This window comes from Platalea leucorodia (assembly GCF_965183815.1).
Source record: "Platalea leucorodia genome assembly, chromosome: 5".
Lineage (NCBI taxonomy): Eukaryota > Metazoa > Chordata > Aves > Pelecaniformes > Threskiornithidae > Platalea > Platalea leucorodia.
In genome coordinates, this window is record NC_138827.1 from 8,297,763 (window position 1) to 8,324,149 (window position 26,387).

A 26,387-nucleotide genomic window follows, 5' to 3' on the forward strand; every position below is an offset into this window, starting at 1 on the left:
GCGAGGGGCGCGGCGCGCGGCGACGCCTGCCCCGCTAGCGGGGCGCGCGCTGCCGCCACCGCAAGGCAAGGCGGGACAGCGGCGGGGTCCGCCGGGGGGAGGGGGGGGGGCGGCCGGGGGGGGGGGGGCGGGGGCGGGGGCGGCCGGGGAGGGGGGGGGGCGGCCGGGGGGGGGGGCGGGGGCGGCCGGGGGGGGGGGGGGCGGCCGGGGGGGGGGGCGGGGTCGGCCGGGGGGGGGGGGCGGGGGCGGCGGCCGGGAGGCCCCGCTCCCGGAGCTTGAGGAGAGGGGCGCGGCGGCCGGCGGGGCCCCCGGGCGGGCCGGGCTCCTGAGGGAGCGAGGGCGGGCGGGGTGCGGCCCGCGGGTGCTCACGCGTCTTCGCCCTCCCTCAGGCGCGGGGCCGCGACCATGCTGGGAGGCGACGAGTTCATCAGCTCCCCGCCCAGGAAGACGGTGCGGTTCGGCGGGACCCTGACGGATATCTTGCTGAAGTACGAAAAGGTGAGGGGGGGCTCCTCTCCCCCGCGGGCTCCCGGGGTGTCGTTTCCCCGTGGGGGCTCGTTTCGGCCTACGCCAGGCCGCGTCTGAGGGAGGGCTCGGGAAAAAAACCCGAAGGCGGCTGGGAGCTGTAGGCTTGTGCCAGGCCGTGTTGCTGTGCAAGTGAAAAAATTTCCCCTGTGAGTCAGCCCGAGTGACGTCCTGCAAAGCCTGGCTTAGGCCAAAGTGGGCAAAGTGGTCACGACTGTGTCTGCAGGGGGGGCAGCTCAAAACGACCCAGTGGCTTCAGTCGTCTTTCAGGGATGGCGTTCTGTTCCTGCTGCTTTCAGCCTTCCTTGAGCTTTCTCGCTTGTGTTCTTCGTGTTACTGTTAAACAACATTAGGTTGTTCAGATACGTTGATGAAATTTGTATTTTTTGCTGGGAAAAATATGAGTGTTATTTACTTATTTTTCTTTCCCCTGCTAGGGTGAGACCACAGATTTTGAGTTGTTAAAGCATCAGCTGTCAGATCCAGACATAAAGGTAAGGGTCTTGGTAGTAAAGGGTCTGATGATGTAAAGTTCAGCTGTCTGAGTGTAACCCTCAGACAAGTCATTCTGGTGCTTACCCAGATCCTTTGCTTTAAATATTTAGCTGCATTTAGCAGCTTTTTGCTTTGTGGAAACTATCAGAATTAAAACTCGAAATAAAAAAAAAAAAAAAAAGCAATTGTGTGTTTCTATACGTATATATCTTATATGTAGAAACTTGATAAATGATATCTCATGCTTATGGACTCTGCTCTAGAGTGAGAAATTTCTTGCTTTGTGATGGGGACTTTCTTTGTTCCAGACAAGCATCAGTGACCTAGAAAGGCGGTGCCTTTACAGATTACTTCTGTAGATCAAATCATGGTTTCTGACTTCCACATCCTTTAAGTTGCATGAATTTTAACCTTCTCCTGTTCTCACTAAAAACTTGCTTAATTAAGCAGTAAGATTCATGTGCATTTAGTAGTTATACCCAGATGTATTGTTTCACGACTCTTCTGTATAGCCGTGAGTAGCCACCACACTTGCTGGCTGTCTTTTTCCTTTTTCCCCCCTTTTTTCCCTTTTAATTAAACCACAAAGCTGTGAGAAGAATGCTGCAGGAAGCATAATGCTATATTGAGTTCCTTTTCTCTTTAAAGAGGATGTTTTGTAAAATACATTGTTTTTAGCAGGCACAGGCAAAATCAGTGTAAAATTTTCTGTGTAGATTTGCTACTGTTTCGGTATCTCTTATTTCAAGACTTGAATGTCCTTTCTGCTTAACTAGAGCAAAAAGAAAAGAAAATTAAGATTGAATGCCATTTCTTTTAAATATGTTCTGTTATGCCTTGCTCAGGCTGTTGGTTTAGGAGTTGGTGTGCATTTAGTCTTGCGTTCAAGAACTTTCATTGGTGAGGACAAAAACTTAAAGAAATTCCTTGCATGTTGATGTGAAAATAATTTGTATTTACAATCTTAATCTTTGACTTCTTATTTTCTAGTAATAGGTAATACTGTTTATTGGGATAGTTACCTATTTTTTCTGCTTGTTTTAAGGATGCCCAGATCATCAATTGGCTGCATGAATTTCGAGCTTCTGTTGCATATTTGACCAAAGAGCTTGAACAACTGGTCAGCATTTTGCTGGTAAATATTTGTTTGTTATCTGGGAAGATTAAGGGTTTAGTACTCAAAACATCTTTCTTTGACCTCTTGGTCTTTGCTTACTTTCAGAAGCTGCCATGGTTGAGAAGAAGCCGAGAGGTGGTGGAAGAATATCTGGGTTTTCTTGGCAATCTAGTGTCAGCACAAACTGTCCATCTTAGGCCGTGCCTCCGGATGATTGTATCGCAGTTTGTCCCCCGTAAGTTACTTTTCTCTTAATCGTCTTTGTTTGCTTATCAAAACGTCTCTCCTAGATAAATTCTGTATAAATATAATGCGTGACACAATTAATTATCAGGCTGGGTTTTTTTCCTGTTGATTACTTTCTGAACTTGAATGGTTGAATTGTGGACAGACAGTTTTCTGCACCTAGAGTTTAGAAGGCCTATTTCAGTGGCTAATACAGACCCCATTTATGAAGATGTCTTGGAAAGGGATGAACCGTATAATGTTAATACTAAAAACCAAACCTGCAGTGAGGATTATGCCAGATGGTCTCCAGAACCTCCTGGTTCTGTGAATGAGACAGTCTTTTTGATGAGCTTCTGCTTGTTTTAGAAAGTCTCATGGATAATTTTGATGTTTTAGTCCTGATGAAGACTGTTGTCCAGTGTGTTTGATTTGGCATTGAAACTGTTACCTGTAAGATCTGTACAATTTTGATGTAATAATCTCACTTTTTGCTAGCTCGAATAACTATCAGAGAAGATGATGTGGATATTTCAGATTCTGATGATGATGATGAAAGTGAGTATAAAGGAAGTGGCTTTATACTGCTGCAGTACCTTTACTAAAGAAGTACACAGTGCATATTGCTCCTTTTTTACAAAATCGGTTTAGCTGAGTGAATGTGTAACATTAAGAAACAGTACATCCTTAAATTCCCAAGTCAAAGACTGTCTTGTACTTGAATCACTGGTGTGGTGACCCACTCCTTGTTACTTGCAAAATATTCCTGTTGGTGCAGTATCTGTAGGAATAGGACTGAATGCACAGGAAAACGTTTGTAGTCCTAGATTGTTTCAAAGCCAAAGGAAAGTTAGGAGTTGTTTGTTTTCCATTTTATTTACCTCAATAAAACTAGGTAGTCTGGAGGATTCTTGAGTCTTTTTGATAAGCCTGTGATAAGCTCAAATACAATTGATACTTATAACAAAAATGCCGCATAATTAGTGTGTTTATTGATAAGGCAAACAGATGGCTAAATGTCTTTCAAGAATTTTACGTTTTCTTATCTTGAATGCTGGAATAAATTTCACTTCTGCTTGTGATGACCCAACTACTCTTCTGCTGTTCACTTGTGACGCTGTTTGGATAAAAAAAGCCTACTGCAGAAGCCTAATTATCTGTTTGTTTGACTTTTGTGAAAATGAGGCGTAGTCTTTAGATAGGTTTTATCTATTGGATTTAACATATCTTCTAAATATTTGTGTATTGCGGGATAAATTTTGGATTCCAAGTTTAGCGTTCAGTATGAGAGCGTATAATAATACTTGACCTTGGGGCTAGCAGCACATCCAGAGTTTATTGATTGTGATGCCATGAATTTTATTTGGAATTATTTTTCATGCTTATTTTGGTAGTAAGGCAGTTCAACTTTAAAAAAACAAAAATAAAAAACCAAAACAAACCCAACATTTTGGCAAATGCAGTTTCCTTGGGAATCTTTAAAATGTTTAGTTGATGTGAACTCTTTTTGCTGGTTCCTGATTTAGTTTTCTGTAACCAAATGCGTAAGAGTACTTTTTTCTTTCTCTAGACCTTTCTGAAAACTTTAATACGTGCCATAGAGCACTGCAGACTGTTGCAAGATACGTTCCTTCGTAAGTATAGAATTCCGTGGCTTTGTATCCCTTTCCTTGCAGATTTAAAGCTTGTGAACTGATGAATTGTTGGTTTGGTTTTTTCCTTCCTCTTAATTGGAAGTGTAACACTTAGTTTCATTGCGTGATTTTTCCTAATAGTCACTAACTGGTGGAATGCTGTATCCAGTCATTATGAAATTTCCATAGGCAGCAGCAGCTGAAAATCCTGTTAATGGACAATAGAAGTAGGGAAAGTCGTGTTCATAGCAACGTATTTGAAGTGGCTTCTAACAAGTCCACAGTGAAACTTTGCCAGTTACTAACTGTTCTGTGATACTTGCAAAAAGAGATTTTATACAATTACTTACCTTAAAATGAAATTACTATGAAATAAGCTTATTCCAGTTTGTCTTTAGAGTGCTGGAGCTTCAATATTTGCTCTCATAATAACCTATAACTTTTGGTTGGTTTGTTTTTGTTTTTTGTTTGTTTTTAAATTGTAGGACACCACAATTTCTCATGCCAATACTTGTGGAAAACTTTCCTTTCATTAATAAATCAGAAAGGACTCTGGTAAGAGCTGTGAATATTTTTGTTTATTTGTTCACTTATTTTTTAATGTATAAATATACTCTACAGTATGACAACTGATTTGGTGGTGTTGAATGCAGATTTTTGAGTGTATTTTTTATGATTCTTGTTATTTTTTTATTTTTTATGTATATATACACACGTATATGGGTGTGTCTGTTTAGTATAAGATTGTCCAAGCATACTTAAGTTCCTTGTGCATAAGCATTATGCTGGTCTTTAATGACATAACTGCATATCTTTTCCACAGGATTGCTTTCTTAATCAATGCACAAGATGGACCTCTTTGACGATGAATCTCAGGGTTGTATAGTAAGGAGACGGTAGGATACCTGTCTCATTTGTTCGCAAAACTGGAAAGTATTTATCAGAAGAACAGGGGATTTGATGAGCAGACAGAAAGCAATGGATGTTATAGGTGAAATCCAAGTTGCCAGTAGCGTAGGGTGTTGTTTTATTACATCTTTGGTGTAGTGCTCATGTGTGGTGAAAAACAAGCTGGAAACTTTTGACAGGTTACAGCTCTTGTGTGATCTTTGTATTTACTTGTTCCAACTTGATATGTTGGCACTTTATTTTACAGAAAGGCAGAGTCCTGCTCCACCAGCCAAGTTCAGCTGGAACTGTGTTTCGAACTTACCAAGTGCTGAAGAACCCCCGAAGTTCTTTGTATACCTTGCTAGCTTTTTGATTTTTTTTTTTTTTTTTTTTTAATCCACATAACTTTGGATCAGTTCCCTATCTGTAAAATGAGGGGGATAATAGCTCTTGCATGCTGTTAGGAGAAGAATTTTTATTTATTTATTTATTTGGCAGCTCAGGGAGAAGCCAGTCGTGAAGAAATTAATAGCTGTGTTTTCAGGGCAAGTTTTGAATGAAGTGTAATAAAAATATGGTCCATGCATTGTTTTTAAACATTTCCAATTTATACATTCTCATTAAACTAGCTCTATCCATTTGTATGTACTGAGCGAGCCAGATGGCCTGTGGAAAAATCATATGTGCTCATGTAATTAAAGGTTGTGTTATAATGCATATTCACAAAGAGATTATGGAGTACTTAAATGTGGCACTTTACCTGATTTTATGTGTTGACTTGACAGTTTTGCTGTATGAAAGTTGCAACGTTGGCTTTTGTACATATGTGTGTATACATGGGTGGGCACATGCACGCTTGTCTGTTGACCTGTTTGAATTATAATCAGAACAACTCTGAGGAGACTTACCTGTGGAGTTCAGAATTGTTGTCAGTATATTATAATAACCTGAAATAAAGACGTGTTTAGTCTTGCTTTAAACAGTTCTACTGGATCTGGTTCTAGATGTAGTAAGGAACATGTTGTTTTAATTTTCCTAGAGAAAGTTTAGACATAAACTCCTATGGAAATGAGTAACTTTTTTTACAGAATATTTATACTCATTCTGTCTAGAGACAGTTGGAAAAATTTGCATGGAAATAGCAGATTAAGAAGTTAATGATAACATAGCTTAACAATTGAAAGTTAATGTTTGGTTTATACATTAACTTATTCTAGATTGAATACAGTCTTTTTAAACCTATTTCTGGCTCTTTAGATAACAAATTAAGAAACTTGTTTTCTAAAAATCCTTGGCAGAAATGAGACTCTCTGTTAACATTATTATAGATATCAATTAATTTTGTGTTATAGGAATGTTATGTTCATAACCTGCTACGAGTTACGGTGTACCTTCCAACTCTGAGGCTTCAAATTCTGGAGCTTATTATTGAAAAGCTGTTAAAGTTGGACGTAAGTTTGTTCTGTATCATCTTTTAAGGAAGCTTGCTGTTAAAATACACACAGTAAGAAATTAAATATGCTTCAGTGTTAAGCTCAACAAAAAATATGTTGCAGTAGTGTTCATGATCACGAGTGTAAAACCAACCAAATTTACACTCCGTTCCCAGTCTTAAGACGTTCCCACACCTGAGGGTAACTGTTAGACCCTGCGCGGATCTCCGTGCCAGAATGAAAATAACTGTTTGATGGTGATCAGTGCTGATGTGCAGAGAATGTGCTTCTCTTCGTGTGGTTGGTCTGTTTTATCACCCCTTTGAAGTAAAAGGATTTACAGGCTTAAAAAAGGCAGGAGGAGTAGCATTGTAAATGATCAAGGCTTTTTATTTTGGAGAACCTCAACATGTAACAGTCTGGGGAAAGTGTATATTCTGGAGGTAAAGTTTCAGGCAGTTTGGAGCGTGTATGTATTGCATACGTATCATTCCCTTTTAAAATGTTTATTTAGTCAAGGACGAAATCTAGTCTAGAAATCACTTGTGTTTGTCATTTCTTATATAAATAATAGAAAAAGGTTTCATATTATTGTCATGGTATTATAAAACTTAATTTCTTGTTTGCAACTGTAGGTTAGTACTCCACAGCAAGATATTGAAGACGCTGAAGAAGCTGCTAATAACTCTGATAGTGAGGAAAAATCTACAGAGGAGGGACTTTTTGACATGGTTGGCTATCTTGTTCTAATAAAGTTTTTTTTAGTAAAATTTTCACTTTGGAGGTGGCTCTGAACTAAGTGTAGGAATACATTATTGCTTTGTCGTTACTGCGCTGCACGCAGCTCTCGAAACCTGAACAGCTGACAAATGGTGAATGTGTTCTCTGCGTGTTGACTTTATTCATGTAAATACCCAGTGTACATGCAGTGAATCAATTTCATTATGTAAAAACACAAGCAGGTATATGTAAACCTCATTAAAGAATTCATGGTAGTTGGCTTAGTTTACAAAAACTTGCTAACGCTAAGCCGCATAGTTAGATACTGCTTTTTCAAAAAAAAAAAAAAAAAAAAAAAAAAAGACTTTAGTGTATCGCTGAAAGAGAAATTTAGTTTCACCTTTTCTGTAGTTGCTGTCTTTATGATGTTGTGTATATAAAAGCTGCATGACTGCCATTTTACCTACCAGGAGGAAGATGAAGAAAGAAAAGGAAACAAAGTTGTCTCTTCCTGTAGCGAGAGGATGGCCCATCCACTCGCAGAGCGCCTTGATATTTTGATGACCATCCTGTTTTCCTATATTAAAGATGTTTGCCACGTGGATGGTAAGAACACTGGAACTATAACCAGATTTGTTGTTTTGCTAGCAAGTAAGAAAAACATAAGAGGAGTTCTTGCTTTCTGCTGCTGCAAGATAGAGCCCTCACCCTTTAGAGGCAGAATTCTGCCATCAGCAGGCTGTAGGCCGCATTCCTGCCTCTGCCTGGTGTTATTGGCAGAGGATGCAAAGGTACATTTATGACTTTAAAGGTCTAGTCTTCAGTTGGAGACGTTTTGATTATATAAATACGACACTGTATCCAAACTGTGGTATTACAGGGTATAAGGGTAAATAGAGGTTTGTTTTTCCATTGTGCTACAAAACTTAGGGGATTAGAAATACTTCCTGATTAACCACAGTGTTTTATCATTTGCTCTGCTGTATTGCTTTCGGTATTGGAATCGTGGATCCTTTCAACACCACAAGGACTGGAAGTAGATTAAAACAACCAGCCACCTCACTCAATTGGAATTGCTGCAGCAAGGCTTTGTGTTATAGGAGAAAAACCGAAAGAAATGTCTTACACTGGCATTTATTAAGGGTTTGAATTTCTTACACTTATATATTTAAATAGAATATTTAGAAACCATTTTGCTGTATCTTCACGTAAGTCAGGTAATTTATTTCTTAGTGTTTTCTTCTGGCACTTCTGAGTTAGCACATTGAAAGTCTGTGTCCCTCCCAGTTTTATACATGTGTGTGCGCACACACAGGTGTTCTCCATGTACACCAATGTAAAAAGCAGTAGAACTGAAGACCTGGAAGGTCTTGCTATAAATATGTTTTTAGATGTCAGATAAACCTAGAAGTCAGCTTGACAGTGTTTCTTTACATATTCTTACTGGTTTAGAAAGGTATAAATGCCGCTTTTGCAGCATGAGGGCAGGAGAAAAACCTGAAATGACTCATTTTGTTCTGTTTTTCTTTTTTTTGTTATGTAGGCAAGCTTGATATCAACAACACAAAGGATTTGTATCGGGATCTGGTTTCTGTTTTTGACAAGCTCATTTTACCAACCCATGCTTCATGTCATGTACAGTATTTCATGTTTTACATCTGTAGCTTTAAATTGGTGAGTAGAAGCTGTTTTTAAAATGCAGTGTCTTCTGTCATTTCTGCATTCTTGTTTTGGCTTTTTTTACAAAAAATAGTTGGTTTCTGCTGTAATTCTAGTCTGAGGGTAGTACATCGGGATTCATTAGTATCTTTGCTTTCTTTTCCTTCTCTGTTACTCCGTTCTTCAAGTTTTTCTTTGTGGTTGCTCTTCCCATGTTGTTCATAAACTGCAAACAGATGGAATCTAAGCTAGCATGAAAGAACTCAGTTAACGGACCTCTCTTGCAAGGATGAGTTGGACTCTTGAACCTGCGACACAGTGCTCCAGCAAGTTTCTTCAGCATCCCAAAACTATCTTAAAGATACCGTCTGTGTTAGCTCTTCAGTTTGAAATTTGTGTCTGCTCTTTGTTCCCCCCCCTCATTTTCTGATCTCAAGCAAACTGTTGTTCTTTCTCTTCCCATATAAAAATAAGAACATGCGTGCTTTTTGCGTAAGAGCAGCTAAAGATCCAGTTGAGCCAGTGCCCTGTCTCTGACAGTGGTGAATAGTGGACGTGTTGGAAAGAGCATCAGAATGGGGCAAGCGCGTTACGATGCTTTGCTAGAATACCCGTTCGGCCTCCAGCAGCAGTCTGGTAACTACCTGAGCCAAAGTGATGCTCTTTCGTGGTAACAGCCCATGATGGACAAATTCAAGGAGAAAATACCTCATGATGTTACGCTTTTTGTAGTGATGTGAATTTTCGGCATCGTGAACTTCCGTGGCAAAAAGTTCCACAATATAACCAATTAAGGTGAAGAATCACTTTTGTTTCTCTAAATTTAGCTTCCTGCTGTTTTCATTGGATGTCCCTGACCTCTTCTGCTACAAGAGGCAACGAACAGTCACTTCATGTTTACCTTCCTACTGCTCTTGTTTTTAAACACTTCTTGTGTATCTAGCCCCGACTTCTTCCTAGACTTCTGGTTCCATTGACTCTTTACAACTAAGTACAGAAAAAAACACAGAAAAGAGTGTTCTTCCATCATGTGTAGGAATTGTTATTTACTACAGTTATAGGTAGACTTTTTTTATGGGTTGGTTATGGAAATTGTGGGAATTAAGTGGGAATCTATTACTTCAACAATGTTGTCAGCATAACAACTCATGATTTCTATGTATCTTGTTTCCAGGGGTTGGCTGAGGCATTTTTAGACCATCTTTGGAAAAAACTGCATGATCCAAACAATCCTTCAGTGATCAGGCAGACTGCTGGGAGTTATATTGGCAGCTTCTTGGCAAGAGCTAAATTTATTCCAGTTGTGTAAGTTGTTTTGATATATGAGCAGAACCACACAATTTATGATGATTGCTGGGGTTAAGTACAGAATGCACCCGCAGTGTTGGTCTTCTGTTCCCACTGCTTTGCCAGTAAGCCCATATCAATTGTCTTGTTTGTCCTTTCTGCAATACTGTTGCAGTATTGTCTTGAAGTTTCCAGGAAAGTTTTACATTTACACGATGCAGACTAATGCTTTTTGGGATTCATGACTTGCTGTTTAAGGCTTCACTTACCAAGAAATGCTGAGCATGGATAGGTTATGTTGACTTCAGGTGGAGTCATGGATGCCCAGTATCTCTGATGTTCAGAAGCAGATATTTTTAATGCCCCATGTTAGGCATTTTATGTAGGCTCTGAGACAGTGAAGTCAAGTGTTCAAGTATTTTGATACAGGCGGATTAAAATACTTTGGCAGATGGGTGAAAATGTTGTCTTTTGTACGTACACATTCTGTATTTTTATGCTGTTCAGGGTGGGCTCGGTGACTTCAACGTTGAACTTAAATTGATATTGGAACTACTTGTTGGGCATGGGAGGCATCTCTCTCTGTACTACCTGTAGCCCAGGATTCTCATTGTTTACTGTGCGTTTCACACGCAACATGCGTTCGTGGATTCATCTTTTCTGGCATCTTGTGCTTTTGCTGATTGGGGTTTTCAGTGCTGATACATTGATTCATTTGATGCTGAGATAAAGGAGAAAGCTCATAACAATCTCCTTTTTCACAATGAGATTTTCTTACTGATGTTTTTGTAACCACTGAAATCCTTGAATACTTGTTTAATATCTTTTCTGCACCATTTCAGGTGCTGTTTTTACAGTTTTTTTTTTTCCTTCATTATAGTACAGTAAAAGCATGCCTGGATCTTCTGGTTAACTGGATGCATAAATACATTGATAATCAGGATACAGGGGCTAATGCTTACTGTGATGTAGCTCTCCACGGGCCGTTTTATTCTACGTGTCAGGCGGTGTTCTATACGCTTATTTTCCGTCATAAGCAGCTTTTGGATGGCAACTTAAGGAAAGGTGAGTACATTAAGTTTGAGCGGTATTGAGATTCGTTTGCTAGTTTTCGTGTTAATGTGTTTTGTAATGGTCAATTCAGTCAAGTGTCTGATGGCAAGTTTATGTTGTGGTACTCTAAATAAAATGAGATGGCTTGTACAGCTACCTGTTGGGCTACCAAGCTAAATAGTCTTGTTTTTCCCCACTGTTGAAAACAATGCAGATAAATCCTCAACATTGATTTCTGACCCCACTTACTGAGCATGTTTGAATTCCAGCTGTATAAAACTAGTGTGGGCTTCGATTAGTAATCTTTCTTGATGACTCCGTGCCTCTGTCAGTTCCTGTAATGGGTGTGTAAGTGTAGTATTAGAAGGATCCCTTGGCTGTTGCCGGTTACCATTATTTAGAGTAGATTTTCTGCTGAACAAGCTGTGGGCTAGATCTCTACTGTAAGAGAGCACCCTAGGATGTGCTTCTGTGATGTTGTGCAGAGTGCAGGCTGGTCAGACTGGAAATTCGTAGAAATTAAGTTAAGCTTGTATACTATATAACCTATATTTGTCAATTGTTCTTATTTTGAAGGTCTGTCCTATCTGCAGAGTTTAAATTTTGAGCGCATTGTCATGTGTCAGCTAAACCCTCTGAAGATTTGTATACCCTCTGTTGTGAACTTGTTTGCTGCCATTACCAGGTACCTACTCACTGATTTCAGTTTCAGCTTGATGAGTGTGTGTGGGCGTCTCAAAACAGCACGGTATTTAGAACACGGGTTTTGTTAGGCACAGCATTGAGTATTATCTGAGAGAACTCGTATAACATTGCCCATATTCTAGGGGGGATAAGTTTATTTCTGGTTCAGTTTTAATGAAATCCTACAGTAATATGGAACTTATTGCTTTGTGTTGGAGCCAGTATGATTCTACTTGGAGTGAAGTTTATAGCCGTGCAGAGGAAGATAATAGACTCCTTACCTTATGCCTACCTTGAAAACTCCTAATATCAGTTGGAAAATGGAAGACAGTAGTGATGTTTGTTAAAAAATAACTTTGTATTTTAATACCATCTGAAATTTTTGCTTTCTGTGTGCTAGAAATGCTTATCTTTTCTTTATTACCTTTTTAAAGGAAATACCAGTTGGTGTTCTGCTACACAATTATCGAGAGGAACAATAGGCAGTTTATACCGGTCGTTCGGAGTGGCACTGGGGGTGACCTCGTGCAGACATGCACTAACCCACTTGACAGTTTCTTCCCCTTTGATCCCTACATGCTCAAAAGGTATAGTTTAAAAATAATCAACTCGTTTCTGCCTTGTGGAAAATAGTGAACTAAAAACTCGAAGAAACTGTCAGTGTTTCTACAGTTCACTGTCTTGCCTGATTTTTAGTACTTCTCCTGTTGCGTATTTTAACCAGAGATTGTCAAAGGTTTGAACTGAAATTTACCCCCACTGTGACATATAGCGATGAAGAAGGAACAGGACCCAGTTTCCTGGAAGGTCTAGTTAATGTGTTTGGCGACTTTTCTTTTGGCTTTCCTTGTTTTAAGCAGTCTCTAAAATACGTTGGCCTAATACATATTTTGTTGGAGCTGTGATGGTGGTGTGTCATTTTTTTGCTGGTTTGTTTTGGTTTGGGTTTTTTGCACCTTGAGTGTGCTGCTTCTTGATCGGAGACGTCAGCTTATTTAAAAGATCTTGCTTTTTTAATGAATAGTGGATTATTTGCAGCTTTTCAAAATGTCTAGCATTATGATGCTTTAATCATTTTTTATCTTTAATGTTAGAGGGCAACGTTCTGGCTTTTTTTTGTCTCCAAAAAAATCCGTCTTTACAGAAGGAAGACCTTTCTTAGAAGTAGCAATTATTAAAAGAAGCCATATAATACTACCTTCTAAAAATCTGGAAGAAAATTATGCTTATTTGTGAGCATAGTGTAGCTGTTAAGAATACCTGGCTAGGAGTTTGGAGACGTGACTGTCGGAACTCCTCAAGCAAACAATTGTAATTCATACCTATCAGCAAAATGGAGTTATTTCTTCATGGGATTAATTGGGGATTATATAGGGATTAATTGAATGGTTTGTAAAACCCTACAGAGGGCTATCAAAATGCCAAGCATTTTATTTTGTATTATTAAAATGAAATACGTATGACTTTTACTGAATACATTAACCGATACTGTGTGTTAATTCCTCTTTCAGATCAAAGAAGACTATTGATCCTTTTTATCAGTTTTGGGAAGAGCTGAGTGCTGAAGATCTTGAGAATCTGAAGAAACCCATTAAAAGGGTAATCTTTTCTGGTCAAAATGCACTTCAGCTTTTCCCAGCTCTCTTATCAGCTGCTTCTATTGCAGGATTATTTTTTTTTTTTTAGTAAATACGAGTACACTAAACATTTATGGGAAACTGTGATTGAAATTAGGAAGCTTTAGAGATTGATCCATCCTTGCTTTGAGAACGCTTTTCCCCTCTCCCACAGGGGAGTTAGTTTGGCAGCACAGGGCTGCTGTGAATGCTTATGAACGCTCTCAGAATATACACACGCTGATGTCGCTGGGAAATCCACTTTGTAGATATGACTTAGTTCCCGTATTTCACAATGAGCGTACATCTAGTTCTCTTACATTCCAGCTAGTCGTGACAACTGTAGTACAACCCAAGTCCTGAATTACGTCCTTCTAAAGCTCCCATGTGGTCTGTTTACCTTCTTGCAAAATGTCTATCCTAGCTCAGATTTTCGTTTGTCAAACATTGTGTTCTTTCCTTCCTATGCTAACAGGTAAAAATACTTTACAGTGTTGTAGCTTTGTTAACTGGTAATGTTGTAAACTTCCCTGTAGCATTTTGATCAGCAGATTTGATTGTTGCAACATCTCAGAATTTATTTTAGAAATATGCTTTTTGGTCTCGGCATTCATTACTTCTGCCAAATCTTAATAGAGACCTGGAGTGTCTTTCTGCTCTCACTGATCCTTTTAAATTTATGCAGGGTACTTCTGAAGATGAAGACGATGACTTTTTGAAAGGAGAAACCCCTCAAAATGATGGTGTGGTTGGAATTGCTCCAAATTCGTATGAGTCAAATACCCGGAGCCCAGTGAGCAGCATCGGCTCCCCTCCAGACTGTTACGTGCCGTACCCTCAATGACCCGGAGAATCAGAAGTGAAAAGGTTGAAAACTGTGTGCAATTTTTTGCTCTGTAAAGAGACTTTAGCTCAACTTTCCAAACTGGCAAATGTTTAAGTAACTACATTTAAGAAAAATTATTATTTCTTAATCCTCAGATTTCTACAGATATGTTATGATAAGGTCATATGTTGCTAGAAAAGCCTAGAGAATAAATAGGGTGATATTTTACAAATTTCACATTGAAATGTTTTTTATTACTTACAAGGATTTTTTATAGTTTTTCCTGGCTCTTAAAAGCTTTTGTTTACTACTGTTTCCCTACAGGGTTTTGTATATCAGGGGTGAAATTCTGGTCTTTCTTCCTACCGATTCGTGTGGGGACCAGAATTTCATTGTCAGTATTCAAACTGTACTCTGATGACTGGGTTTGAGTTGGTTTCAAAGTAACGGTGTAATCCCACGATAGGGGAGCCGTGAGTCCAGCCTGACAGCGATTCTTTTGCACACATCTCTTAAGCTTTTCCTGTCTGTAGAACAGTATTTGGTAAAGCCACGTGGTAGTGGAAAGTGTATTCGGATGATAAGCATTATCGCTCCTCAGATACGTAGCTGACACGGAACTTTCCCAGCTATGAAAGTTCAGATTTGTAACAGCGACGATTGGTGGAAGTGTTGAAAATGACGGAGTAGCTGAATGTACGATTTGTAGATAGTTTCTTTGGGGTGCTTGTGAAGCACTCTCAGGCAGGTATTTATTTCCTGGATTTGAAGTTTGTATGTGAATGCTGAAAATACAAAAAATTCCCTCGTAGAAAGGAAGTGATGGTGTCACTGGTGTCCTTGTGTTGTCCATGTGTCAGTGTAGAGTTTCTCTGCATAGGTTTCTTGTCTTTTCATGATTGCTGGCTTTTAGCTTTGAGTAAGAATATAAACAGTGGAAAAAAATAAATGTTATTTGTGTAACATTTAGTTGAAAACGTTATGCATTTGGGACTAAACTCTAATTGCCCTTCTTTAGAATCTGAACTTGGAGGCTTGCAGGACAACATTTTTATTCAAGAGCCAATAAAGATTGATGCAAACAGCGCAATTCTTACACCTTTGAAAAACCACATCTCCGTGTGTAACTAAGGATCTCTCTGTGTAGTCTAGCTTCTCAAGGCTAGGATGTTTGTTCTGACAGACTGCAGAAATGAGTTTTGGGGATGATACTGCAAAATGCGTTAGTGCATCTGTTTGTCGTTGGATAAATTGAGGCAGTTTTTGTTCTTTATTTTAGTCCTCTTTACTGTCAGCCCTTAGTAATAAACAATAGATGTCCATCTGAAATAATTGCATTCTCTCCTCGTGTGGAAGAACCCTTCTCACATCAACAGCAAGGAAGACGTCCTTCGAAAGCTGCCTTTTTTTGTTCTTTCGCTGTCGTGTCTTAAACAACGTAGTCAGCCACTTCTTACAAAATGGGGCTGTGTAAAACTCCAAGTTGTAATACCAGGTACATGATGCGGGAACTGTCACGTCTTGTTAAAAGCAAAAAAAGAAAGATGTAAGTGATGCAAAGTATAACATTAAAAATGTGCAGGCATTGAACTGTCTGAAGTTGCAGAGTTAACAGTATGCTAAAGGGACTTGCTTAAAACAAAAATCCAGTTAGGAACTCCACAGTGTTTCTGTGATCTCTTCTGCTTAGTGTCGTTGCGGACAGGTGAGCCGGCAGGTGCTGGCGTTTTGCTGAGACTTTGCTCTGTGAGTCCTGGTAACAGTCAGAGGAATGCTGATTCGGAGGTGGAAATTTCGCCTCACCTGAGAAATACTTTCTTCAAAAGATAGATTGTATCTGCTATAACTGTTCACTTCTGTGAAAAGCGGATTGGGAAGGCAGAGCTAGGGGATGGGTTGTTCTCTGTCTGCTGGTTGTCGGCAGTCCCCGCGCCCTGGCTGTCCGCTCTCCCTGCAGAGTGAATTTAACTCTGCTGATACCGCGACTTCGTGCAGGGACAACTGGAGGGAACGTCCCAGCTTCCTGAAGGTGCAGAACGTAATTAATGTCTTGCAGGTTACACCTGCACAAGAATATTACAAAAAATTAATTCACCGAAAGGGTAGGAACGGGCTGCCCAGGGGGGTGGTTGAGTCCCCGTCCCTGGAGGTATTTAAAAGAGGGGCAGACGTGGTGCTCGAGGACATGGTTTAGTGGTGGACTTGGCAGTGCTGGGTTAACGGTTGGACTCGATGGTCTTAAGGGTCTTTTCCAACCTTAACAATTCTATGAAAAACTGTCGTCTTTGGGATCATCTGAAAATTTAGTGGCTGCCGGGGGGCAGGATAGGGGCCTGGGTTTCTTTGTAAATTCGGGAATCTGTTCTTTCCAAAACGGTTCCTGTCATGATCTCGCAGTCGCAGGAGGAGGGGATTCGTGCGACGTCAGGGTGCTGAAACCGTGAGGCGATGACGCGACCGGGCGCCTTTTCCGTCAGCGCGCCGCGGGCCCCGCCCCGGCCGCAGGCCCCGGCCGCCGGCCCCAGGCCCCGGCCGCCGGCCCCGCCTCCCCGCCGCCGGCCCCGCCTCCCCGCCGCCCGCCTCCCCGCCGCCGGCCCCGCCTCCCCGCCGCCCGCCTCCCCGCCGCCGCCGCTGTTTCCCAGCGCCCTGCGCGGCGGCGCCTGGCCCGGCCCCGGGGAGGAAGCGCGAAGCCGCCGCCGCCTCCCGCCCCGGGCCTGGGCGCTCCCCGAGATGCCGCTGCTGATTAACGGTGAGCGGATCGACCTGGCCCGGCCCACGGGGGACATCATCCGCCACCACCCGCACCTCGAGGTGAGGCGGCGGCGGCGCGAAGGGAAGGGGGGGGGCAGAGGGGGGGCTCCCAGGGCCGCGGGGCTCCCGGGGAAACGCTCCCTCCCCGGCCGGGCGAAACGGACGGCGGAGCGGAGCGGCCCTGGGCTGAGGCAGGCCCGGCCTGAGGTGGCCCGGCCTGCGTCGGCTTCCCCAGGGCTGAGGTGGCTCGGCCTGGGGCGGTGGCCCGGCCTGGGGCGGTGGCCCGGCCCGGGGCGGCCCCGGGCGGCCCCGGGGCTGAGGTGGCCCGGCCCGGGGCGGCTCCCCGGCCTGAGGTGGCCCGGCCTGGGGCGGTGGCCCGGCCCGGGGCGGCCCCGGGGCTGAGGTGGCCCGGCCTGGGGGGGCCCGCCGCAGCTCTGCGCCGCCCGTTCCCCCCGCTGCGACAACGAAAAGACAGGGTTTGACTGAAAATAAACAAAACGGGCGTCCCTGGGCGGGTAGCGGTACGTGCCCCGAGGCGAAGGGCGGCTGCTTGGTGTGGGCGCGGCCGGCCGCTGCCCTCCCGGGCTGGGGTGCATCGGCCCGGCCGGCCCGCTGCCGTGCCGAGGCAACAGAAACGGGTGATAAAAGCCGAAATAGTAACTTTTAGAAAGGTATTCACCTCGCTTTCGGCGTATAAATGTTGTGATCCCAACGGCGGGCCGTGCGCCAGGAACTGCGGAGCAGAGCTGGCTGGGAAGGTGTTTTTCATCAGAAAACGCTTCTTCATAGAAACTGAGTTTTTGCAGAAGATTTGATAAAACTGTGAAGTGTTTTTTGAGCCCCAGGATGGAAATTCACTGCCTACCCCGCAGGTCTGTGACAGAGAACTGCGGTAGTCAGAGCCCGGGAATCTGGGTTTTCCAGGCACTAAGCAAGCTGATAAATAGTGATATTTTATAGGGTCTGGAGCACAAGTCTTATGGGGAGCGGCTGAGGGAGCTGGGGTTGTTCAGCCTGGAGAAGAGGAGGCTGAGGGGAGACCTTCTTGCTCTCTACAACTGCCTGAAAGGAGGCTGTAGCCAGGTGGGGGTCGGTCTCTTCTCCCTAGTAACAAGTGATAGGACGAGAGGAAACTGCCTCAAGCTGCGCCAGGGGAGGTTTAGGTTGGGTATTAGGAAAAACTTGTTCACCAAAAGGGCAGTCAGGCACTGGCACAGGCTGCCCAGGGAAGGGGTTGAGTCTCCGTCCCTGGAGGTATTTAAAAGAAGGGTAGATGTGGTGCTCGAGGACATGGTTTAGTGGTGGGCTTGGCAGTGCTGGGTTAACGGTTGGACTCGGTGATCTTAAGGGTCTTTTCCAACCTTAACGATTCTATGATTCTATGATTTTGATAAGTACTAAATAAATATGCTGGATTGTGGCAGTAGAAGACTGAAGCTTTTACGTTTCAAAAGTTTCCTGCCCTGATTAAACTTCCAAGATCAGCTCTGGTATTGCCTAATGTCATCTTGGGCAAGTCCTGTTGCTTTTTGTTGTACCTCCATTTTATCATCTACAAAGCAGGGAAAAGGGGTTTTTGTGTTTATGGAATGATGGGATTTAACAATTAACAAGGTCAGTGGCAGGAAAGTGAAAAATTCTCAAAATTCAGAATATGCCATGCTACGAAATATGTATATCTCTCTCTGACCCGGCTCCCTTTGCTTTTCAGAGGTGATGTTTCTGTCAAGTAATGGATACACCTGAGAATTCAGCCACTGTAGTCTCTATTATCATTTATCTTTAGGAAAAGGCAAAACTTCTAAGAAGTCAGCCTGCTCAAATTGTGGAACCCAAAGGTCTTCTATATGTCCAGCAGAGAGAATTTGCGGTGACTACCCCTAAAGATGGTGTGTAGGAACATAAACATTTTTTCTTCTACTGAAGCAGTGATTGTGAGAGCGGAGTTCTTACTGTGTTTCTCTCCTTCAAAATAGGTTCTGTTTCCATTCTTGGATCGGATGATGCAACTACCTGCCACATAGTTGTGCTCCGACACACAGGTATCTTTGACGGATGTTAAGAACAAAGCCTGTAACTCTGAAGTAATGAATTCGTATTGGTTTGTGCTGCATTAATAACATAAACTGCAATTACATTTATATAAACTTGCATCTCAGAAAGTCACATGATGCATTAACCGAATGACCTGTTCAAAGCGTTGGCGTGTTTAGTGTCAGAGGTTCTGTGTTCTGGTTGCTCAGGGAGCGGATCCTAAACTTTACCTGCTCTTGTGGCCAGTGGCTAATGGCAGCTGCAGACCTTGGCTGTGTTCAGCAGTTTGGGCCTGCAGGGTTTGGTAATAACAGAGGTCGAATTTGTGGAAAGATCCTCGCTGCATGCCTGGATTTCTGGCATTAGAGAAGGGCACTCGTACCCTTCACGTGAGCTCCAGTGGTTTTATAATGGGGCACAGGAAGAGGTTATTGCCTCATTCAGTCAGCCCGTACCTGCTGCCGGAGGCAGCGAGAAGGTGCTGATGTAGCTCTTGCGCTACTGTAGTGGTGTAAACGGTTACTGATGTCAGTTATGGCTGCACACCAGCCTCCAGCAGCGTCGTTAACTGTCTTCTCACGTTTTCCTCAGGCAGTGGAGCTACCTGCCTGACACACTGCGACGGATCAGACACAGAAGCTGAGGTGTCGCTCATCATGAGTTCAGTAAAATCTTTCTCGAACACCACGGGATACGGAAGGTCAGCTCCGCTCTTTTCTTTCTTGTGTACTGGTTTTCACAAAGGTTATTGCAGTTTGTCAGGTGGGGTATTTTATGCGATTATATGGGGTTCAGACAAGGTAACTGTGCAGGAAATCTCTCTTGGTCAGGAACCACACGTAAAGTGAAAATGATTTCCTTGATGATGATTTTGAGGGTATTTTTAGCAGTGGTTTGAAGCACGGTTCTGTTCTGAATAGTGTTTCTGTAAAATGCCAGTGTGAGATTTTGTGTTTACTGTTTCCCAGTTAACTTTTGTTTCAGATGTGCGAAATTTTCCAAACAAACAACTGTTTTTGGGTCTATGTTCTGGTTTTCCTTCCAGACAGTTGGTCTTGTAAATTCTTTTGGGATCTGAGAATCCATCTGGGTTTTTTCTACGTAAGTCAGTCCCACATTAAAAAAAAAAAAGGGGGGGGCGGGGAGGCAGAACAGGACAGTGGGGAAAAAAAGCTCTGTAACGGAATTCAGCAAACAAGGTTCTTTCTGGGTGTGGGGGTTTTGCCCCTGTAGTTTGATAAGAAGAAAGACTCAATGAACTCTAGAAGATACGGTCTCTAAAAACTCATGATTTGTCAGGACTTGCTTTTACGTAGACACTTCTCAGAGAAGAATCGTGCTGTATGGTCCAGAATAGTTGTGAGGAGGTCACGGGAGCAAAAATCTTTGTGTTTAATTAACCCTTTCTTGGGAACTGAAAGGTGGTTACTAAGTTCAGCCCAACCCAGAGGTGCTGACCATCGGGGACGCCGCTGGGTTAGGCAGAATTGCATGCGTGTAACGCCTCTTCGAGCCTTTCATTTGTGCTATTTCCTGGGTGATCCCTGAAGTGTTCCCAACGGAATTACCATAACGTGCCGTGTAATGCCAACCGACGTGGCGCATGTGACTCTGACGAGTGAGGCTTCTCTAATGATTGCTTTGCAGTCTGGGCTGGGGATTATTTTGTAAAGCGATTCACTTTGGGATGTCTTTTTAACTGCTGTTTCCTGTTATTCCATCTCTGTTAGGCTGGAAGTGCACCTAGTTGGAGGTTTCAATGATGATAGGCAGTTATCACAAAAACTTACTAATCAGCTTCTTAGTAAGTTCACGTTTTTTCCACTCTCATGTCCAAAAAAAAAGAAATAGTTCTGACTGGATTGGGGTAAAGTCTGTTTGTAATCTGAGCCCCCTGTCATTTCATGGAAAGGAATCTGGATTCGTTTGAAAGGGTCCTTCCCTACCTGAGAACTCGGTGTGGAGGGGGCTGGCCTTGCGAGGCTCGCCCGTGGCCAGCGTGTGGGATGAAGGGTCCAAACTTGCCATTTCTGCCTCACGTTCCAGCGTGTAGAATTGGAGGGCGGTTCAGCCGGGCTCGATTCCTGGCTCTGCGGCCGGTGTGCTGCGTGATCGAAATCTCTACATGTGGGTGACTTCATTTGTTACTATTCATTTTGTACCTTAATGTGATGGGGTAAAATTTAATTATTGTTTGGAATTGTCCGATGAAAGATGTTACGTCTGTTTATAAAATCTGTAGTCCAGAGAAGAGATTGCGGTGCTTTACAAACAAATTGGAAACGTAAAGTACCCGGCTGCCTCTAAGTGCTCTGCCTCGTGCCAAGCACTTTCCGAGCGCGGAGAGGCCTCGGCCCCGCTGGGACGGGGCAGGGGCAGGGCTGGAGGGCGGTGGCCCAGCGGGATAAACAAAAAGGAAAACAGAACCGGCAGCGCTCCTGGGATGCACCCCCGTGGCCATGGCACCGAGTGACTCCTCTTAGCTGTGCTCTATGTCGTGTGAGAGTTCTGTACAGAATGAAGTATTTTGGTTAGTTAATTTTTTTCAACCTTCTGATTTTCATGCATCAGGTTACGATTTGAAACAATAACATTGCGTTGCTGTTAGAACTTTGAAAAAAGAGAAGTTTTTTGTTCTGGCGTGTGGGATGGCAAAAAGCATAATTAAAACCCAGCTAATGAAAGACGGGGTTTGCTCACTATATATGTAACATTTTAGGAAAATACATTTAAACGTAAGCTGTTAAATGTGTAGTGATCTAAAGCGGAGCGGATATGATGCCAGAGCTCAACCAGTGTCAGTAAAAGGAGTAAGTGGCACGCCGCTTTTTTTAGCATGTTTTTGCTATTACAAATGGCTACTCTGTGTAAATTCCTGTTATCTTTAGTAGCTGCGGCTTTCGTTTTAGAAGAGTTAGTTTGAAGCAAATCTGCCAAACGCTCTTTGCTCCGTTGCCTTATCTAGGAACAGTGCGTTAGGTATCTCTGCCCATCCGTGCTGCCATGCGCAGCACCGGTAGTGCCCCCTCGTCTATATACGGCACCTGCTTTGCCACCAGTCAGTCTTACACGTTGCTGCTATCGTTGTTGCTGTAGGAGCCTTCGATCTCCAACCAGATGATGTTCATTTAGTGACTTTCTGCGTAACAGGTAAGAAGATGTTTTGGTTTTTGAAGCATCTTTAGCCAGTGAAATCAAAGCGCAGGGGTCTTTTCACACATGGCTTTTTTATCCGTCCCATAAGAAAGAGCAGCACGAGTCCTCCGTGACGGTTTGTAGTTTTTAGTTTTATTGCCGGTAGCGTGTGTGGCGATGTCAAAGAGACAGCGCAGCGAGGATGCTCTCCTTACCAAGCGCTGCTGAAATGCAACGGATGGCAGAGCCACCCGCGGTCGTTGCCAGGTTATTCATTTCGCCACCCTTGTCCCGCGGGAAGAGGCTGTGTCCAGGGGTGTCCTGAGGCGGCTGAGGAGGGCACTCGCAGCCCTTTGAGCCGCTGGGTTGTTGGCCCTGCCTCCCTGCAGGTCCGAAGGAATTCATAAGCCCATTCAGGGGGTTCATAGTGTGCCGTGTCACGTAAGGGAAGAAGAAACTTCCTTTTCTTTGTATCATGCTCGGGTCGTACACCTGTCGTCGTTGCATTTCGGCGCTGTCGGTGACCGGCATCTCTGGGACGCGGCAGCGCGGTCGTTCTGCATCGTGGGGTTTTCCTGCGAACGGCCCGTGCGGGACGTGGCAGCTGGCTGGGGCTGGCCGTGCTGCTAGGAGAGGAAGAGCTCTGCTCCGGGCCCCGAGCGCGTTGCTACTGACCTCTACCACCACCTCCGTATTTATTTCTTTTAGGCTTCCGTGGTTTTTTTTCTGTCTTGATGCAACATCAGATCAGTTCTCTGATAACACACAACTAAATGAATGCTGCTCAGAAAAAAATCCAAAGCCCCATGAGTTTGACTTTTTTTTTTCCTTACAGAACTAAATGACAGAGAAGAAAAGGACGTTCACTTCCCAATCATTTATGGAATAGGTGAATTCAGTTAGAATTCAATTATTTTTTTTGTAACTAACTGGATTGCTTTTCAGATTCCAGTCGTAAATGGGCTGCTTTTAATGATGAGGTAAAGCCTGTCCTAAAAATTAAGTAAGTAAAAGTGCTGCATGGGTAGAAATACAGGTTTTCTTCTGGTACCGCAGTCAGGTATATGCACACAGGGAAGCGGCCGTGTACAAATGCGAGCAGACTTTTTCATTTAACTGTCGTTACGATTTTTGCCAATATCAAGCCGCTGTGCTGACCTTTGGGGTTAGAATTCAGCCGCCTTTTCATTGTTTGTTCTGTGATTTTTCTAATTAGTTTAAGTATCTCTGACAATGGTCTTCTGCCATATCGACATGCTGCCAAAGCAAAATAAGTAGAAATCTGCTACCACTCGCAGGCGCGGGGGGCTGCGGTACTGAGCAATACAATAGTATTTATTGGATGGGTTCTGAAGTTCCTGCAACACAGCTGTGTTGGGGACGCGGTCATTTTAAACAAGTGTTTGGTAAGAGTTCATGTAATTGTTTCTGCATTTAAACTGTATTTCCTACCAGCCGTGAATGTTAAAACAGCAGAGATTTTCCCTGCAACCTTCCCAGAAAAAGGGCCGGATGAGGATTTGCGCTCAGCCCACGTTTTAACAGGAGCACCGGTGAGTAAAAACAACAGGGGCAGCAGGGGTATTTTTTCTGGAAGGGGAGAGACCGGGGCAACGAAATGGCAGAAGTTTGAGCAAAAAATACTTTGGTAGGGTTCTGCCAGTAGCAAAACAACTGAGAAAGATGGAGGAGCAGAGGCAAAGGGTAACGGTGGGGATCAGAGCACGTAAGGCAGCCCAGCTTGCTCAGGTGAGGTTAGGGCCAGCCCCGCAGCTTCAGCGCTTACGGAAAGAGGTTCGGGTCGGGGGCGTAATCCCAGCAGAATCCTTCCGTTCTGGGCGCGGTGTTACAGTTTAATGTCGTTTGTCAGAATAAGTGGTTGAGCTGACCGCAGCAGGAACGCAGCGGGGCTGCGGTGGCACGCCGCACGTCTCAGACAGAAGCGGCAGCTTAAGTGAATTTGCTGCCTTTTTCATCTGCGTAAGCACTGTCCGATGCTTAAGGCTCCCTGTGTTGTTACAGCTGACCAACATTTACGATGCAAAGATGGAACAACTCCATATTGGGCCTTATTTCTGGAGGCCGTTCCCGCATGTGGATTTCTGGTTGGAACAAGATGATAAACAGATTTTACAGGTACCTGAAACTGGTTTTTTTTTCCCTTCTAGCTGAGTAGAGCGAGGGGTACGGTCTGTCAGACCTTTCCCGGCGTACTGCTGGGGAGGGTGGGAAACGATCTTACCAAAAGGCAGAACAATTGCGAGGTTGTATTCTGCGTGTCAAGCAGCTCTTGCTCCCGTCTTGTTTTTCAGAATCTTTCCACGTCGCCCCTGGCCGAGCCACCCCACTTTGTTTCCCATATTAGGTCTACGCTGACATTTTTAAAAGAACATCCCTTTCCATCTCGCTCCCTGTTTCCTGACAGGAAACCTCGCATCTACAAAAAAAATGAAGAAGGGTTGTGGGAACAGGTTTGTTCCGACAGGATCTAACCTGGAGCCAGCCACCACAGCTGCTTTAGGGCAGTACGGTCCTGCAAGAAGCGCAATCTGTTGCAAAAAGCGTACTGCTGGTCACAAATACTCTTGTTCCTGTGCTTTTTCAAAATAAAATATTTTGACAGAAGTAACTTGCTTTTTCTGCGTTACTGAGGTAGGAACCGCTGCTCCTTTGAAGTAAGAGTTGGGCTTTGGTTATGGTCTGTGGCTCCGCTCCAGCCCTTTGACGGGCACAGAGGAAGAGAGGCAGCAGCGCTGAGAGGCTGCGAAGGGAAGTCATCGCCTTGGTGCGTCCTTTAAAGAATTCTTTTCCACACAAAGTGAGAGAAAGTTGCGCACGCTGAAAGCTTACCGAAACACGGGGAAGTGTCCTTCAACAATAACGTCATTCAGGAGCAATAATTTGAAGACTCTTTATTGAAACATTCAGATAGTATCTAAAGAATGAAGTTCACTCCAACAGAACTACTCGTTTAACACTTCCAAATATAAAAACATTAAAAATTAATCCTTGTGGCGATAACTTTATCCCCCACAAATCACTCTTATTAACATACTTCATTGCACCAAAGAAACCAGTAAGGAAGACCAGTCAACTTAATTGTTTTTGCACTTTAGAAAAATTGCACTCCGATTTACATAAGTTACCCCAGCAGCAAAATTACCCTTGCTCATGGCACCCTGGCCCCACAGCATCTAGAAGCTGAAAGTCAAATCAAGTGACAGTACGATTCAAAAACCCCAAATTTTTCAGATTATCAAAGTCCTGCTACCGCTGCAGCCGCTCCAGTGTTAATGTACGCCTTCGGGGGAGAAAAACCCCCAAACCAACCACAGCACTTGTACCCAGCCCCAGAGCCACGGGATGGGTTTCCTCCGAATCAGGCACCTGGGGGAAGCAAGCTTTTCCAACGATCTCCTTTCTGCAAGAGGCTCTGAAGGTGTGCAGCAAAGCAATTACGGTAATTTGGGGCAGGGGGGAGACCGGGACACCTGTGATTCACCCAAAGCGTCCCTCCCGCACTAAGCTGTCCTAGACACTATGCAGGTGTGCTGTAGTGTCAATAACCTAGGTAATTCCTTTGAGTCTGTACAATTCCTACAGTAGGTAAGTTACTGTTATTCAAAAAATAAGTAAGTAAGTGTTGAAACCATCACAAATGTATTGGTTTTTCAGGCTTTACTACAACCATCTTTAAAAATACACAACAGAAAGAACTCCAGTTACACTACATAAACGTGTTCCATAGCATTTGGTTTATAAACGGCGTGCAAAGGAAAAGAACGGTGTCGGGGCGCTTGCCGGAAGCAGGCGGCCGCTCGGGCATGCGGAGGCACGAGCGCTGTCCGAAAGGCTTCACCCTCCTTAACGGCGTCCCCACCGCGCGAAGGGGTCCGGCCACAGCAGAGCAGGGGAACGCCGCTGGCGGCACAGAGCCCTTCGGCGACGCCTGCGTACGCAGGCATCCGCCCCGACCGCCCCACAGCGGCTGGGCAACGATGCTCTTTGTAAGGGTGAAAAAAGAAGCGAAACGGAGCTCGTGTGACTGCAGTAGATGTTTTGCAGGAGAGGCTAAACTGAATTTTAAATATTAAAAAGGTGAACGATTGGCAGCTGATTATTTTTTAAAGTGTACTAACATAAAAGAAGATCATTTGACAATTATTAGGTAGAGCTGTATTCTTAATCTTGTGCATGGCTGATTGGTTAGTTAGCAACTATCATGCTTAGATTGCTACAGGAAGGATAACTGCCAACTGTGTTTACCAATGTTGATGAGCAGTTACCGAAGGTCACTAGTAC

General features: G+C 43.6%; 2 protein-coding genes across 5 annotated transcripts; both read left to right on the plus strand.

Moving 5' to 3' along the window:
* RRN3 (RRN3 homolog, RNA polymerase I transcription factor) lies at positions 1-18,782 on the plus strand. Its single transcript, XM_082313050.1, has 19 exons — positions 1-65; positions 390-498; positions 963-1,019; positions 2,066-2,155; positions 2,243-2,372; positions 2,861-2,920; positions 3,933-3,996; positions 4,482-4,551; positions 6,240-6,338; positions 6,956-7,051; positions 7,511-7,646; positions 8,584-8,714; positions 9,874-10,004; positions 10,867-11,051; positions 11,616-11,724; positions 12,158-12,310; positions 13,235-13,322; positions 14,025-14,206; positions 18,703-18,782. Exons 2-18 carry the CDS (start codon positions 406-408, stop codon positions 14,181-14,183), a joined length of 1,851 nt encoding a protein of 616 aa, XP_082169176.1. The 5' UTR covers positions 1-65; positions 390-405; the 3' UTR covers positions 14,184-14,206; positions 18,703-18,782.
* Positions 16,790-24,710, plus strand: NTAN1 (N-terminal asparagine amidase). 4 transcript variants are annotated; one of them, XM_082313051.1, is made up of 10 exons: positions 16,790-16,976; positions 18,628-18,805; positions 18,893-18,958; positions 19,542-19,650; positions 20,681-20,754; positions 22,047-22,100; positions 22,921-22,974; positions 23,541-23,638; positions 24,108-24,221; positions 24,398-24,710. In XM_082313051.1, exons 4-10 carry the CDS (start codon positions 19,607-19,609, stop codon positions 24,575-24,577), a joined length of 618 nt encoding a protein of 205 aa, XP_082169177.1. In that variant the 5' UTR covers positions 16,790-16,976; positions 18,628-18,805; positions 18,893-18,958; positions 19,542-19,606; the 3' UTR covers positions 24,578-24,710. The 4 variants fall into 4 exon arrangements, with proteins under 4 accessions (XP_082169177.1, XP_082169179.1, XP_082169178.1 ...); XM_082313052.1 differs by lacking the exon at positions 16,790-16,976 and adding an exon at positions 17,300-17,999; XM_082313054.1 differs by lacking the exon at positions 16,790-16,976 and adding an exon at positions 17,300-17,788.
* The last annotated feature ends 1,677 nt before the right edge of the window (positions 24,711-26,387 follow it).